Source organism: Salmo salar, chromosome 10, assembly GCF_965601325.2.
Source record: "Salmo salar chromosome 10, fSalSal1, whole genome shotgun sequence".
NCBI lineage: Eukaryota > Metazoa > Chordata > Actinopteri > Salmoniformes > Salmonidae > Salmo > Salmo salar.
In genome coordinates, this window is record NC_138300.1 from 34717480 (window position 1) to 34735751 (window position 18272).

The following is an 18272-nucleotide window of genomic DNA, read 5'->3' on the forward strand; positions in this document are numbered from 1 at the left end:
GTGAGTGCTAAACTTGCCGGGTGTCTAAATAGCGAGCCCGTGAAGCCTGGGCTATGTACTTAGAATATTGCAAAATGTGCTTTCACCAAAAAGCTATTTTAAAATCGGACATATCGAGTGCATAGAGGAGGTCTGTATCTATAATTCTTAAAATAATTGTTATGCTTTTTGTGAACGTTTATCGTGAGTAATTTAGTAAAATGTTAGCGAATTCCCCGGAAGTTTGCGGGGGGTATGCTAGTTCTGAACGTCACATGCTAATGTAAAAAGCTGGTTTTTGATATAAATATGAACTTGATTGAACAAAACATGCATGTATTGTATAACATAATGTCCTAGGGTTGTCATCTGATGAAGATCATCAAAGGTGAGTGCTGCATTTAGCTGTCTTCTGGGTTTTGGTGACATTATATGCTGGCTTGAAAAATGGGTGTCTGATTATTTCTGGCTTGGTACTCTGCTGACATAATCTAATGTTTTGCTTTCGTTGTAAAGCCTTTTTGAAATCGGACAGTGTGGTTAGATTAACGAGAGTCTTGTCTTTAAATGGCTGTAAAATAGTCATATGTTTGAGAAATTGAAGTAATAGGATTTTTAAGGTTTTGAAAATCGCGCCACAGGCTGGCAGTGGCTGTTACGTAGCGTCCCACCTAGCCCATAGAGGTTAAATGTACTTCGCTAAGGTGTATGTAAACCTCCGACTTCCACCTGTGGCGGCGGCAGGTAGCCTAGTGGTTAGAGTGTTGGACTAGCAACCGGAAGGTTGCAAGATCAAATCCCTGAGCTGACAAGGTAAAACAAATCTGTTGTTTTCCCCCTGAACAAGGCAGTTAACCCACTATTCCTCAGCCGTCATTGAAAAAAAAAAATTGTTCTTAACCGACTTGCCTAGTTAAATAAAAAGGTTAAAAAAAATATCTATATACAGTTTTTCACAATTCCTGACATTTAATCCTATAAGGTCTATGTGGCAAACAGCAAGGTTCATACAAACCTTTGCTGTTGCAATCTAAATGCTAGCTAAAAGTAAGAGGAAATAATGTGTTTAATAAAAGCAATCACTCTTAGGGTGTGTTCTATATAGAACCTTTTGGTCAATTCAAAATGTAACTGCCATTCCGATTCAAAAATCAACTGCCATTCCAGCATGACAACTAGGCTTCGGTGGTATATCGTGTATACCGTATACAGGGGTATTTGGAAAAAGCCACATAGCGTCAATATTGTTAACTATTTCTTTGAAGTTTGTTTTATAAATTTGAATATTTGTAGCTACTTTTTAAGGAAAGACCTACAGTCAACTTCTGTAATACGTTAGGAGATAAAGAACATTGCGTTCTTAATTTCACCTATCACATTGTTATGAAGTTTACGGTAGTCCCCAGTCACGTGTCATGTGGTGTTTGCTTACAAGCACACAAGGAAGAGAGACCAGAGCCTTGTGAGTCACTCACTGTTGTGCAGCATGCGCCAGGCGAACTCGCTAAGTGGTTAGCTTCTTCCAAAATCAAGCATTCACTTGGTAACAGCAGAGGATCCTGTTCTGGATTAAGAGCCTTGCTGCCTAATATTTGTTTTGTACAAGCAGCAAACTGTGAGTAGCATTTTTGAGTTACTTCTATACTTGTATCGATTAGATAAGAAACTGTACAAAATGTTTGCAATGTGCTTTACATTTAGTTAGCATTCTCTATGGGATTTTACATGTACTTGTTAGCATTACTAACCTTTGGATTACAGAGTATCAGTGGGGTTTGAAAACAGCGCCAGTACCGGTATTTCAGAATATCCCGGAATGGCACAAGGTCGGTATGAAGGTATGACAATTTGGATACTGCCCAAACCTAATGACAACACAAGAGGACGGTGGTTGAACCAACTTGCAAGTTGCCTACCAATAAGCACGTTCTTTTTCAACGTATTAAGGTAAGCAAAGTTGATTATTTTATTAAAATATATGAAGCCAAAGTCATATGATAAACTATAGGCTAGACAAATAAAGTTGAAATATTAGCAGAATTTGAACATGTTTGTGAGTTAGGGTGACTTAAAGTAGCTTTCAAGCTAGCCAGCTAACTCTTTCAAATACAAATTATTTGTTATTACGGGATATTCCAAATAGAGCTACAGACCCAGCCTGACATTGGCAATGAGCTAATTGATACTTTTATTTCAGTATGGAGTCAATTGAAGGGACGGTGTTTTATGAGGCCATTAGAAAACCTACTGACAGAGGAGGTATGCATAAAATATTTAGAATAAATTATGTCTTAATTTTGGCAGATTAACTCATGCTTATTTCTCAAGATTAACTGTTTTTTTTCTCCTTCTTCACTGGAACCAGTCAGGCAACAACCCATACTGTACTGCCCAGCCGCTAGGGAGTTGGACTTGTGGGCGGTTCGAATGCTGGGCCAGGCGCTGGAAAGAAATGGGTGGAATTGATCTCACAACTGGAGGGCTGCTGGGTTCATATCCTCAAAACATTCCCTTACCGTTGGGCCCTTGAGCAAGGTCCTTAACCCCACAACATGCTCTCCATCCAGGGGTGCTGTGCTGTAGCTTGAACCTGTGCCAGACTCAACTGTATGTGTGAGGTGTGCTGTTTGGGGGGGTGGGGGGGGGGGGGGTTGAGAACGGAGCAGAAGACACATTATTGTTCTCTATAACTAATGGACAAAGATGTATTGTATTGAAGTCAGCCAGAGTTGACGTGGGCCATCATTCAAACAAAGAGATGCCTCTCTGCTGGCCACCAGTGCATATTTCTAAACTATGCTTGCATATAATGACAATACATTCTAAAAACTATGCTGGTATTATTTGTCCATTATTTAATTGTTTATGAAATTATATTCTTAGCTAAAAATGTTACTATTTAGTAATAGTAGCCATAATAAATGGCAACATTCAGTGTTCTACATGGAACCATTTTGGTTCAGTGAAGAACTTTTAGGGTTTCCATATGTGAAGCAAGCGACAGAACCCTTTTTGGTTCTATAAGGATTTAATTTTTTGGAAGAGTGTAGCCCAGATTAAGGACCAGAAGCACTAACATTGTTAGCACCATTTTCCTTGTTAGTCATTAGCCCAGATTAAGTACCAGCAGTACTACCATCGTTAGCATCGTTAGAGTTGTAAACCCAGATAAAGGACCAGCAGTAGAACAGCCCCCTAACATTAGTGTGTCATAATGACTATCTCGGTCTCTCTAACTGCCAAGCCTTTGTTCTGAGTCAAGGTGTTTCCCTCCAATTCAGCCTGCCAATTAACATCCATTATGGCTCAACAGTTTCTCAGACAGTCATTAAAACAGACAGGCCTGGGGTGCAACTGTGACTGCTCTGAACAATGGCAAGGGGACTGACTAAGAGGATGTCTTTGAAGATGAATTATCAGATTCATTCATTTGGAAAATGTAGCCAGATTGGTGAGTATTTGCATGGTCAAATAATGTTAGCCACCTGCTGGCTCAGTCTCCTGGGTGATGGATGCCCAAAGCTATGCCACTTGGCCCATGCCAGGGCCCTGTGTCTGAGACTGGCAGAGCGTGGCAACTGGCAATGGATAGGAAGGACACACACAAGTCAGTCATCCCTTAGTCCAGGCCTCTGGTCTCTAATGGGTTCTCCCTGCAAGTCTCCCCCTCGTTTAAATGTCTGTGATGGAGACAGCCTCGTTAATTACTCTGCTTTAAACTGTCCACACGAGGACAGCTTGAGAGGAGGGAGGTAGGAATTTATTTGTATTTATTCAAATGTATTTAAAAAAGGGAAATCCCATTGAGACCAAGGCCTCTTTTACAAGGGAGCCCTGCACACAATCATACAAATCCCCAATATTTACAATTCCAATGCAATAAAGCATTTATGAAAAGTAACTTACAAAACACGATCATGAAAAACAAACATTCCTCAATAAAATAAGTAATCAACCAGCAGTCTGAACTGCCCTAGCGGCACCAAAACATCCAACTTTAGAGAGTCTGGGAGAATGGAGGGAGAGGGAGGAATAGAGAGAGAGACAATAACAGAAAAAGGGATAGGGATCAGTGTTCCGGAGTTCCAAATTGAACAGCAGCTGCTGAAAAAATGAGCTCCTACAGATATTGTAATTGACATGTTTTTTTTTTTTTGAGTTTTTTTGAGTGAAGTACATTGGAAAAAAGCAAAAGAAAACTGCAAGACTGAATTGGAGACAAAACAAGCAACAAAGAAAGAAGATAGGCTTTTGAAAAAGTAACTCTTTTTCATAAAATTGTACAGTTAGCTAGCTGAATTGTTTACCAGTTGCTAAGCAGTTGCTAGGGACTCTCCTGGAAGAAGCTAGCTAGTTAACAAAGAATAACAAAGAATATCTAGTTAACAGAAGAAAAGAAAGACAAAATAAGGACAGAAGAAAAAGGACATCAAAGTGAAACAGTCCTCTAAAGACACAAGAGACAATAGTACAAGAAACAACGCTTCTATTGCGTTTATATTCTATTTCTCTAGCTTCTTCAAGGTTTCCAAGATGGCATAGCAGTCAGACGTCCTTTGTTCTCGTCTTGTCACGTGTGTATGTATTTGATGTCTTTTTGTCTTTTTCTTCGCATATCTTTTTGTATATTTTTTATAGAAACTTCAAAACACTCTCCTGCAACCCACCTCACCAAATGTGGTGCTGATCTGTTTTTTCTTTTCTTTTTTTTTATTCAAAAGTATTATTCACCTCGTAAAGCTATCGCCAGTTTTGTACAACGTGACCCAGACCAGAGCATACCGGACCTATTTTCTCTCCCTATCCCCGAATTTCTACCGCAAGCTCTGGACATTTACACCTGGATCTTGCAGCTACCTAGCTGCTATCCAAGTCACTATTGGCTAATGTCGATTCCGGCGCAAACACCAATTATCCCGGAGCTAGCCAGCTGAAGAGTTCCATCAGCCACTCCTGGACTACAATCACCTATCCGTACCCGTTTTACTGCTGATGCGGAGCCCAACCGGGCCTTCACGACTGGAATTCCGACGTTATCTGCCCGAGGGAGTTATTCAACTGGCCCCTCCATCGCAACGTAACCTGAACGCCCATCTGCTAACTGCGGCCCGCTAATCGTTAGCTGTCTTGAGCATATCGGCTGCTATCTGAACAGGTCTATCGAACAATTTTCTTGGGCCACTATAACTATTTTGACAATTGGATTGGTCCCCTCTACCACACGGAACCCACTAATCTACCGACGGGGTAGCTAAAAACAGACCTCCATCTTCTGCTAGCTTGCTACCCATGGCTCGGCTAGCTGTCTGAATCGCCATGACCCCAACCAACCTCACTACTCACTGGACCCTTATGATCACTCGGCTAAGCATGCCTCTCCTTAATGTCAATATGCCTTGTCCATTGCTGTTCTGGTTAGTGTTTATTGGCTTATTTCACTGTAGAGCCTCTAGCCCTGCTCATTATACCTTATCCAACCCTTCAGTTCCACCACCCACACATGCGATAACATCACCTGGTTTCAATGATGTTTCTAGAGACAATATCTTATTTTTTATCATCACTCAATGCCTAGGTTTACCTCCACTGTATTCACATCCTACCATACCTTGTGTGTACAGTATACCTTGAATCTATTTTATCGCCCCCAGAAACCTGCTCCTTTTACTCTCTGTTCCGGATGTCCTAGACGGCCAATTCTCATGGCTTTTAGCCGTACCCTTATCCTACTCCTCCTCTGTTCCTCTGGCGATCTAGAGGTGAATCCAGGCCCTGCAGTGCCTAGCTCCACTCCTATTCCCCAGGCGCTCACTTTTGATGACTTCTGTAATCGTAAAAGCCTTGGTTTCATGCATGTTAACATTAGAAGCCTCCTCCCTAAGTTTGTTTTATTCACTGCTTTAGCACACTCTGCCAACCCGGATGTCTTAGCCATGTCTGAATCCTGGCTTAGGAAGACCACCAATAACTCTGAAATCTCCATCCCTAACTACAACATTTTCAGACAAGATAGAACGGCCAAAGGGGTCGGTGTTGCAATCTACTGCAGAGATAGCCTGCAGATCTCTGTCCTACTATCCAGGTCTGCATCCAAACAATTTGAACTTCTACTTTTAAAAATCCACCTCCCTAAAAACAAGTCTCTCACCATTGCCGCCTGCTATAGACCACCCTCTGCCCCCAGCTGTGCTCTGGACACCATATGTGAACTGATTTCCCCCCATCTATCTTCAGAGCTTGTGCTGCTAGGTGACCTAAACTGTGACATACTTAACACCCCGGCCATCCTACAATCTATGCTTGATTCCCTCAATCTCACACAAATTATCAATGAACCTACCAGGTACAACTCCAATGCCGTAAACACAGGCACCTTCATAGATATCATCCGAACCAACTTGCCCTCTAAATACACCTCTGCTGTTTTCAACCAAGATCTCAGCGATCAATTGCCTGCATCCGTAATGGGTCAGTGGTCAAACGACCTCCACCCATCACTATCAAACGCTCCCTGAAACACTTCAGTGAGCAGGCCTTTCTAATCAACCTGGCCCGGGTATCCTGGAAGGATATCGACCTCATCCCGTCAGTAGCGGATGCCTGGTTATTTTTTTTTTTAAATGTCTTCCTCACCATCTTAAATAAGCATGCCTCATTCAAGAAATTTAGAACCAGAAACAGATATAGCCCTTGGTTCTCTCCAGTTCTTCTGCATTAGCATCGAACAGCCCCCGTGAAATGCAACTTTTTAGGGAAGTTAGAAACCAATATACACAGGCAGTTAGAAAAGCCAAGGCTAGCTTTTTCAAGCAGAAATTTGCTTCCTGCAACACAAACTCAAAAAAGTTCTGGGACATTGTAAAGTCCATGGAGAATAAGAGCACCTCCTCCCAGCTGCCCACTGCACTGAGGATAGGAAACTCTGTCACCACCGATAAATCCACTATAATTGAGAATTTCAAAAAGGATTTTACTACGGCTGGCCATGCTTTCCACCTGGCCACCCCTACCCCGGTCAACAGCACTGCACCCCCCACAGCAACTCGCCCAAGCCTTCCCCATTTCTCCTTCTCCCAAATCCAGTCAGCTGATGTTCTGAAAGAGCTGCAAAATCTGGACCACCACAAATCAGCCGGGCTAGACAATCTGGACCCTTTCTTTCTAAAATTATCTGCCGAAATTGTTGCAACCCCTATTACTAGCCTGTTCAACCTCTCTTTCGTGTCGTGTGAGATTCCCAAAGATTGGAAAGCAGCTGTGGTCATCCCCCTCTGCAAAGGGGGCGACACTCTTGACCCAAACTGCTACAGACCTATATCTATCCTACCCTGCCTTTCTAAGGTCTTCGAAAGCCAAGTTAACAAACAGATCACCGACCATTTCGAATCCCACCGTACCTTCTCCGCTATGCAATCTGGTTTCAGAGCTGGTCATGGGTGCACCTCAGCCACGCTCAAGATCCTAAATGATATCTTAAAGAAACAGTACTGTGCAGCCGTATTCATTGACCTGGCCAAGGCTTTCGACTCTGTCAATCACCACATCCTCATCGGCAGACTCAACAGCCTTGGTTTCTCAAATGATTGCCTCGACTGGTTCACTAACTACTTCTCCGACAGAGTTCAGTGTGTCAAATCTGAGGGCCTATTGTCCGGGCCTCTGGCAGTCTATGGGGGTGCCACAGGGTTCAATTCTTGGGCCGACTCTCTTCTCTGTATATATCAATGATGTCGCTCTTGCTGCTGGTGAGTCTCTGATCCACCTCTACGCAGACGACACCATTCTGTATACTTCTGGCCCTTCTTTGGACACTGTGTTAACAACCCTCCAGACGAGCTTCAATGCCATACAACTCTCCTTCCGTGGCCTACAACTGCTCTTAAATACAAGTAAAACTAAATGCATGCTCTTCAACCGATCGCTGCCTGCACCTGCCCGCCTGTCCAGCATCACTATTCTGGACAGTTCTGACTTAGAATATGTGGACCACTACAAATACCTAGGTGTCTGGTTAGACTGTAAACTCTCCTTCCAGACTCACATAAAACATCTCCAATCCAAAGTTAAATCTAGAATTGGCTTCCTATTTCGCAACAAAGCATCCTTCACTCATGCTGCCAAACATACCCTCGTAAAACTGACCATCTTACCGATCCTCGACTTTGGCGATGTCATTTACAAAATAGCCTCTAACACCCTACTCAACAAATTGGATGCAGTTTATCACAGTGCCATCCGTTTTGTCACCAAAGCTCCATATACTACCCACCACTGCGACCTGTACTGGCTCTCGGCTGGCTCTCTTGGCTGGCTCTCGCTTCATACTCGTCGCCAAACCCACTGGCTCCATGTCATCTACAAGACCCTGCTAGGTAAAGTCCCGCATTATCTCTGCTCGCTGGTCACCATATCTGTACCCACCGTAGCACGCGTTCCTGCAGGTATATCTCACTTGTCACCCCCAAAGCCAATTCCTCCTTTGGTCGCCTCTCCTTCCAGTTCTCTGCTGCCAATGACTGGAACGAACTACAAAAATCTCTGAAACTGGAAACACTTATCTCCCTCACTGGCTTTAAGCACCAGCTGTCAGAGCAGCTCACAGATCACTATACCTGTACATAGCCCATCTATAAATAGCCCAAACAACTACCTCTTCCCCTACTGTATTTATTTATTTATTTTGCTATTTTGCACCCCAGTATTTCTACTTTGCATACTCATCTACTGTCAAATCTACCATTACAGTATTTTAATTGCTATCTTGTATTTACTTCGCCACCATGGCCTATTTATTGCCTTTACCTCCCTTATCTCACCTCATTTGCTCACATTGTATATAGACTTATTTTTCTACTTTTCTAGATATTTTTATTTTTAAACACAACACATTGAATTATTGAACATTTACACATTACACATTATTGAACAATTACATTTTATTTATTTTCTTTTTAACTAGTAAACCTACACATTCTGAACAATTAGTTTGAAGCAGTGTATTGGTAGTTAGTTAACATGCTACCTAACTGATCAACAATTATAGGTACAAGCTAATAACAAGGTATATATGCTATCTTATTGAACAAGCAACATAACCCAAATAATGATGTGTGCACTAGGCATCTCTCTCCAGCTCGTTGTGCTGCTTGGCTGGCTAGCTGCTCAATGGTTTCCTCCAGATATTGCCACTGTTCTCATTGACACTGCAGTGCACACTGTCACCATCAGCTGTGTGTCTCTCTGCCAGTTCCAGAAAGTCCACTCCTTGCATACGTACTGTAAATATGATGAATCATAGATTGGCAAGGAAATCCTTTTCATCTTCACTGTCCAACTGCATTGTCACGGAGCTGGAACCAGCAGTAGAGAATGGAGCGACCTTAAAGCTGTATGCTGCTGTGGTGCCAAACTGCTGCAGAACTTAACTTGGTAGTTTATGCTGGTAACAGGTATCACCAGCGAGCTTCAGTCCATACTGCACCAGGAGTATGGAGTTGAGTGTGCAGTGACATTCTATTTCTTAACTTTGACTTGACCACACTCATTTGACTGAACAGCCGTTCAACCTCCGCATGTGAGTGTGGCAAGGAGAGGGCAGCAAGTGCAGCTTTGCAGTTCTTCAAATGGATTTGACCCGGAAGAGTCCGTGTAGTCACACACTTCACTCCAAAACTCGACTGTATTTTCAGTTGAGTCCCACCTAAACAGATGGATGTTTCTCCATTGGGAAACAATTTTATCAATTGTTTGGGGCTTATATACCCCAGTAGCTCAGCTACTTTGATAATTTCAGTGGTGCCTTTATTGTGCTTTAGCATTTCCTTAACAATGAACAAGGCCATGTTTCGCAAGGCTTCTAGGTTCTCTGGGAGCCTTGCTTGCAGCTCCTTGCTTAAAGCAACAATGTAGTTGATGCACTGTCTCCGAATGACCTTTTCGTCCTCTGGCGCAAGACTGAGTTGGTACACCGTGCTCTCGAAAAGGTACCCAAGGTATGGTGATGGACGGAGATGTCCATCAATGGCTTCCTTCAGGACATCCATTTTTGCCATAGGGTTGACTACTCTGCTGCAAATTGATGTTAAGAGGTGTACCAGATTGTCAAAAAGCTTGACAGGATCTGTTTGCTCTCCCTCAAATGACTTCACTGCAACTTGAACATCGGACAGGGTTGATTTCAAGAATGTCAGGTAGACATAGTTGGTCTTGTCGATGTACATGCGTGGAGCACATCTGCCATGTATCAATGCTCACTGGCCTTTGTCAACTCAAAGTGGAGCTTCAGTTCTTCCCACTGGCTCAATATACGAGTTACCGCAGGCTCAATCGATAGCCAACATGTGGCACACACTTTGGTGATTCTCAGGAGTTTCTGGCCACAATTAATGGTGGCATACAGCGAGGGAAAAAAGTATTTGATCCCTTGCTGATTTTGTACGTTTGCCCAGTGACAAAGAAATGATCAGTCTATAATTTTAATGATAGGTTTATTTGAACAATGAGAGACAGAATTACAACAAAAAAATACTGAAAAACGCATGTCAAAAATTTTATTAAATGATTTGCATTTTAATGAGGGAAATAAGTATTTGACCTCTCTGCAAAACATGACTTAGTACTTGGTGGCAAAACCCTTGTTGGCAATCACAGAGGTCAGATGTTTCTTGTAGAGTGCCACCAGGTTTGCACACATCTCAGGAGGGACTTTGTCCCACTCCTCTTTGCAGATCTTCTCCAAGTAATTAAGGTTTCGAGGCTGACGTTTGGCAACTCGAACCTTCAGCTCCCTCCACAGATTTTCTATGGGATTAAGGTCTGGAGACTGGCTAGGCCACTCCAGGACCTTAATGTGTTTCTTCTTGAGCCACTCCTTTGTTGCCATGGCCATGTGTTTTGGGTCATTGTCATGCTGGAATACCCATCCACGACCCATTTTCAATGCCCTGGCTGAGGGAAGGAGGTTCTCACCCAAGATTTGACAGTACATGGCCCCGTCCATCGTCCCTTTGATGCGGTGAAGTTGTCCTGTCCCCTTAGCAGAAAAACACCCCCAAAGCATAATGTTTCCACCTCCATGTTTGACGGTGGGGATGGTGTTCTTGGGGTCATAGGCAGCATTCCTCCTCCTCCAAACACGGCGAGTTGAGTTGATGCCAAAGAGCTCCATTTTGGTCTCGTCTGACCACAACAATTTCACCAGTTGTCCTCTGAATCATTCAGATGTTCATTGGCAAACTTCAGACGGGCATGTATATGTTCTTTCTTGAGCAGGGGGACCTTGCGGGCGCTGCAGGATTTCAGTCCTTCACGGCGTAGTGTGTTACCAATTGTTTTCTTGGTGACTATGGTCCCAGCTGCCTTGAGATCATTGACAAGATCCCCCCGTGTAGTTCTGGGCTGATTCCTCACCATTCTCATGATCATTGCAACTCCACGAGGTGAGATCTTGCATGGAGCCCCAGGCCGAGGGAGATTGACAGTTCTTTTGTGTTTCTTCCATTTGCAAATAATCGCACCAACTGTTGTCACCTTCTCACCAAGCTGCTTGGCGATGGTCTTGTAGCCCATTCCAGCCTTGTGTAGGTCTACAATCTTGTCCCTGACATCCTTGGAGAGCTCTTTGGTCTTGGCCATGGTGGAGAGTTTGGAATCTGATTGATTGATTGCTTCTGTGGACAGGTGTCTTTTATACAGGTAACAAGCTGAGATTAGGAGCACTCCCTTTAAGAGTGTGCTCCTAATCTCAGCTCGTTACCTGTATAAAAGACACCTGGGAGCCAGAAATCTTTCTGATTGAGAGGGGGTCAAATACATATTTCCCTCATTAAAATGCAAATCAATTTATAACATTTGACATGCGTTTTTCAGGATTTTTTGTTGTTGTTATTCTGTCTCTCACTGTTCAAATAAACCTACCATTAAAATTATAGACTGATCATTTCTTTGTCAGTGGGCAAACGTACAAAATCAGCAGGGGATCAAATACTTTTTTCCCCTCACTGTACACTGCTTTGTACGCCTCGTGCCGTTTTGGGGAAATCAAAAACCAGTTGTAGGTTTTCCTGATTAAGTACTCAACGCTCCTAGGGATGGTTTCTTTGGATGCTGCACTGACAGCCAATTGTAAAAAATGGCACACACAGCAGATGAGTACCAAATTGGGCAATGCACATTCTTCCTTTAAAATCTTGTACTGAAATACTGAATCACCACACCCAGGTATTTCGAGATACTGACATCAGTGGACTCATCCAAAAGGAGACTGAACTTCTCATCCCCCATATCTAATGTTAACCTTTTGAGAAAATAAGGAGCCAGTATTCCCCTAATCATTTCTATGCACTTTGTGCGGTACAATTGGAAGTTTGTTGCTGCCACAGAATCTGAAACGGCAGCTTTGCAAGCCATACCTAAATGGTTGCATGCTAGCAGTGAACAATGCTCCACAATGGCCATTGCCATAGTAGCTTCTGTGCTTTTGCAGTTATCCACTTTCTTAACCAAATGTGGTAATGTAGAGTGCGTTACGGGGTTGTACGGTTTTGATTTATTTATATGTTTTGCTGTAGCACAATGTTTTTTGATGTCATACATTTTTGCAGCATATTTGATTTGCAGTACGCACAGTATGCCCGACAATCTTCCCCAATTACTGGCTTCGGCCACAATTTAAATTCAGGTACAGACTCTTTTCTGTACAATTTTGATTGAGACATGTTAATTGATGTTGTAAGTTCTGTTAAAAATCAAACATTCGTGACCAACTATATTCATTGGGTTTGACTCGTCGAACGCATACTACTGCTGCTGCAGTCAGCCAACAATGATTTGCAATTTGCTGAAATTGCTGCTGGCCTGCTGCTACCTGTGCATGAGCTGAGCGCCTGCTGCTGACGTCACTCATAATGCACTTTTGCAGCCAGGGCATGTGTTGTGACTGAGTGTGTGACAGAACAAATCTTTTTCGTGTGCCATTTAGAGGGAAAATGCGTGCATTTTAGCGTTTGAGTCACTTTTCAAAAGTTGCTAAATGTTCCAAATACATTTTTTAAAAAGTGTCTAAATTTGTTGCTAGGTGCTGTTTGAAAAGAAGTTGCCAGAGTAGTCTGACAAGTTGCTAAATCTAGCAATAAAATTACTAAATTGGCATCACTGATAGGGATGGAGAGAGAGAGAGATATCTTAATGGGCTAACTGGACCAAACGTGGAGAGGTGTGTCTGTGTGCAATGGTAATGGTATTCTCTAAGGATTTACAGGTTCACAATCTCAATGTTCTACCATGCTGGTGTCTGGCGTTTTTCACTGTTGATCTGTGAATTCCTTTAACTTCTCTAGGGCCGGCGGGACGAAATCGTCCCACCTACGTAACAGCCAGTGGAATCCTGTGGCGCGTTAGTCAAATACCTTAGAAATGCTATTACTTCAATTTCTCAAACATATGACTATTTTACACCATTTTAAAGACAAGACTCTCGTTAACCTCTTGGGGCTAGGGGGCAGTATTGAGAATTTTGAAAAAAAGATGTGCCCATTTTTAACTGCCTCCTACACCAACTCAGAAGCTAGAATATGCATATTATTGTTCAGATAGAAAACACTCTGAATTTTCTAAAACTGTTTGAATGGTGTCTGTAAGTATAACAGAACTCATATGGCAGTCAAAACCCTGAGACAAATTCTGACAGGAAGTGGATACCTGATGTGTTGAATTACCTTTAAGCCTATGCCATTGAAACACACAGGGGCTTATTAATTGTTGAGCACTTCCTATGGCTTCCACTAGATGTCACCAGTCTTTAGAAAGTGTTTTGAGTCTTATACTGTGAGAACTGAACGAACAAGAGCCTTGGAACGGTGGTGGCCGATTAGACTCTGGCGCGCGAGTTCATGTTGGGTACTCTCGTTCCAAAACATTTTAAAAGAGAATGCAATCGTCCGCCTTGAATATTATTCATGTTCTGGTTAAAAAAGGCACTAATGATTTATGCTAACAACGTTTGACATGTTTGAACGAACGTAAATATTTTTTTCCCCCTCGTTCATGACGAGAAGTCCGGCTGGCATAGATCATGAGCTTTTTCGAACAAAACTACATTTGTTATGGACCTGGGATTCCTGGAAGTGACATCTGATGAAGAGAATCAAAGGTAATGGATTATTTACATAGTATTTTTGATTTTAGATCTCTCCAACATGGCGGTTAGTCTGTATCGCAAAGCGTATTTTTCTGGGCGCAGTGCTCAGATTATTGCAAAGTGTGATTTCCCAGTAAGGTTATTTTTAAATCTGGCAATCCGGTTGCGTTCAAGAGATGTAAATCTATAATTCTTTGAATGACAATATAATATTTTACCAATGTTTTCGAATAGTAATTATTTAATTTGTTGTGCTGCTTGACTGGCGGTTATTGGAGGGAAACGATTTCCTCAACATCAACGCCATAGTAAAACGCTGTTTTTGGATATAAATATGAACTTGATAGAACAAAAAATGCATGCATTGTCTAACATAATGTCCTAGGAGTGTCATCTGATGGAGATTGTCAAAGGTTAGTGCATCATTTTAGCTGTTTTTCTGCTTTTGGTGACGCCTGTCTTTGAATTGACAAAACATTACACACAGCTATTGTCAATGTACTCTCCTAACATAATCTAACTTTATGCTTTTGCCGTAAAGCCTTTTTGAAATCGGACAACGTGGTTAGATTAAGGAGATGTTTATCTTTCAAAGGGTGTAAGATAGTTGTATGTTTGAGAAATTTGAATTATGACATTTAATTGTTTTCAAATTTGGCGCTCTTGATATTTCACCTGTTGTTGATAGGGTGTACCAGGGGTGGGACGCTTGCGTCCCACATAGCCCATAGAGGTTAATCTAACCACACTGTCCGATTTCAAAAAGGCTTTACCACGAAAGCAAAACATTAGATTATGTCAGCAGAATACCCAGCCAGAAATAATCAGACACCCATTTTTCAAGCTAGCATATAATGTCACAAAAACCCAGAAGACAGCTAAATGCAGCACTAACCTTTGATGATCTTCATCAGATGACAACCCTAGGACATTATGTTATACAATACATGCATGTTTTGTTCAATCAAGTTCATATTTATATCAAAAAACAGCTTTTTACATTAGCATGTGACGTTCAGAACTAGCATTCCCCCCGCAAACTTCCGGTGAATTTACTAAAAATGTACTAAATTACTCACGATAAACGTTCACAAAAAGCATAGCAATTATTTTAAGAATTATAGATACAGAACTCCTCTATGCACTCGATATGTCCGATTTTAAAATAGCTTTTTGGTGAAAGCACATTTTGCAATATTCTCAGTAGATAGCCCGGCATCACAGGGCTAGCTATTTAGACACCCAGCAAGTTTAGCACTCACCAAAGTCAGATTTACTATTAGAAAAGTTTGATTACCTTTGGTGTTCTTCGTCAGAATGCACTCCCAGGACTTGTACTTCAATAACAAATGTTGGTTTGGTCCCAAATAATCCATTGTTATATCCAAATAGCGGCGTTTTGTTCGTGCCTTCAAGACACTATCCGAAAGGGTAAATAAGGGTGACGGGCATGGCGTATTTCGTGACAAAAAAATTCTAAATATTCCATTAGCGTACTTCGAAGCATGTCAACCGCTGTTTAAAATTAATTTTTATGCCATTTTTCTCGTAAAAAAGCGATAATATTCCGACCGGGAATCTGCGTTTAGGTAAAAAGAGGAAAGAAAATAAAGCACGGGGTCGACTCGTGCACGCGCCTAAGCCCATTGTCCTCTGATCGGCCACTTGCTAAAAGCGTAAATGTGTTTCAGCCTGGGGCTGCCTCGATATCATTCAGCTTTTTCCCTGGCTCTGAGAGCCTATGGGAGCCGTAGGAAGTGTCACGTTACAGCAAAGATCCTCAGTCTTCAATAAAAAGAGCCAAGATGAACAACAACTTGTCAGACAGGCCACTTCCTGTAAGGAGTCTTCTCAGGTTTTTGCCTGCCATATGAGTTCTGTTATACTCACAGACACCATTCAAACAGTTTTAGAAACTTTAGGGTGTTTTCTATCCAAAGCCAATAATTATATGCATATTCTAATTACTGGGCAGGAGTAGTAACCAGATTAAATCGGGTACGTTTTTTATCCGGCCGTGTCAATACTGCCCCCTACCCCCAACAGGTTAAGAGACAAATAACTTGAAACCAAAAGTACTCCCTATTCTCTCTGTCTCTAATACGAGCAGGTCTTGTTGAGGTAGAATACAGTACAGCCATGGGCCTATAACACTTCATCACTGTGAATATCAGTGTAAAGGCTGTGAGTGTGTGTGTGTGCGGGCATGCTTGGCATGGTTGATGGGGGGGCAACGAGTGAAAGTGTGTGAGAGCGAGTGTGTGTGGGAGGGTAAGATAGAGGGAGTGTAAATGTGTGAATTACTTTGCTACATTTAGCACACATTACTGGACTTGGCTTAGTAGTGTCAATGGGACTGTGGATAACCTTACCCTGCAAGAGAGGCGAGAGAGAGCAAAAGAGAAAGTGTGTTTAGATTTCTCACCTTCTTCTTGGACTTGAAGACGTTACAACGGAAGATGTTACTCTGTCCGTCTCTGGCGATGTAGCTGAAGATCTTCAGGTCCTGGGAGTCATGAGACACATAGAAGATCCTACAGGACAGAAACAGAGGAAATAGATACACAACCAAAAGTAACCATAGAGGAGGGACACTCAGGGATGAACAACAACTCAATCCGTTTGTGTAACAACCTCTCACGCAAACATCTGATTAACGTCAATGGATGACAGCTGACTAATTAAAAACAGAACAACTACTATGCCAAAAAGAAGTGTACTATATTGTTTTGTATTGAGACTATAGGCCGTTTACATCATGGCATTTATTTGTCTTATTCAACAAAGCTAGCCCAGTCGAATAATGCCTTTCTCTGCTTTGAGGTTCCTATTAAACTCTGTGTAACACTGACCCGTAACGCTGTCGTGTAAGCTATAATTCAAGCGGCAAATTGTTCTAATTGCTCTTTAAATGCTAGACGTCAATAAGCTCCGAGGTAGGAGACATCTCACACACACACACACACACACACACACACACACACACACACACACACACACACACACACACACACACACACACACACACACACACACACACACACACACACACACACACACACACACACACACACACACACAGACACACACACACACCCCTAAAAGACAAATCAGAGGACAGCTACTGCGGTGAGAGAAAATAAACACAACCTTTAATTAAGAACTGTGTGTGTGTGTGCGTGTGTCACGCCAGGGGCCTAGCTGACGTCCAATGACCTCTTGGCGGCTGCAGTGCTTTATGTCCCTGCCTACTCTACACTATGAGGTTCTTCACACTTAGCTTCTCGCAAAAATACCCTCCGCTACACATACATGGCAGGGTAGCCTAGTGGTTAGGGGGCGGCAGGGTAGCCTAGTGGTTAGGGGGTGGCAGGGTAGCCTAGTGGTTAGGGGGCGGCACGGTAGCCTAGTGGTTAGGGGGCGGCAGGGTAGCCTAGTGGTTAGGGGGCACAGGGTAGCCTAGTGGTTAGGGGGCACAGGGTAGGCTAGTGGTTAGGGGGCGGCAGGGTAGCCCAGTGGTTAGGGGGCGGCAGGGTAGGCTAGTGGTTAGGGGGCGGCAGGGCAGCCCAGTGGTTAGGGGGCGGCAGGGTAGGCTAGTGGTTAGGGGGTGGCAGGGTAGCCCAGTGGTTAGGGGGCGGCAGGGTAGACTAGTGGTTAGGGCGTTGGACTAGTAACCGAAAGGTTGCAAGATCGAATCCCTGTGCTGACAAGGTAAAAATCTGTTGTTCTGCCCCTGAACAAGGCAGTTAACCCACTGTTCCTAGGCCGTCATTGAAAGTAAGAATTTGTTCTTAACCGACTTGCCTAGTTAAATAAAAATACACTGAGTGTACAAAACATTAGGAACACCTTCCTAATATTGAGTTGCACCCTCTTCTGCCCTCAGAACAGGCTCAATTCATTGGGGCATGGATTCTACAAGGTGTTGAAAGTGTTCCACAGAGATGTTGACCCCCATGCTTCCCATAGTTGTGTCAAGTTGGCTGGTGGACGATTCTAAACATGAGAAACTGTTGAGCATGAAAAACCCAGCAGCGTTGCAATTCTTGACACAAACTGATGCACCTGGCACCTAATACTGTTCAAAGGCACTTAAATATTTTGTCATGCCCATTCACCCTCTGAATGGCACACAATACATGTCTTAACAGTCTCA

The 18272-nt window shown here is 42.8% G+C and overlaps 1 protein-coding gene and 1 long non-coding RNA gene across 2 annotated transcripts in view; one reads left to right on the forward strand and one right to left on the reverse strand.

Moving 5' to 3' along the window:
• Positions 1-18272, reverse strand: part of LOC106560293 (carboxyl-terminal PDZ ligand of neuronal nitric oxide synthase protein) — a 193744-nt gene that overhangs the window by 65509 nt on the left and 109963 nt on the right. The window contains exon 5 of the mRNA XM_014123046.3: positions 16542-16650. Within this exon, the coding sequence (XP_013978521.1) occupies positions 16542-16650 (109 nt within the window). The remainder of the gene's footprint in view (positions 1-16541; positions 16651-18272) is intronic.
• On the forward strand, positions 1111-2593 carry LOC106560294 (uncharacterized). The gene is made up of 4 exons (XR_001318569.3): positions 1111-1594; positions 1741-1926; positions 2177-2238; positions 2345-2593. It is a non-coding gene; the product is annotated as an uncharacterized LOC106560294 (long non-coding RNA).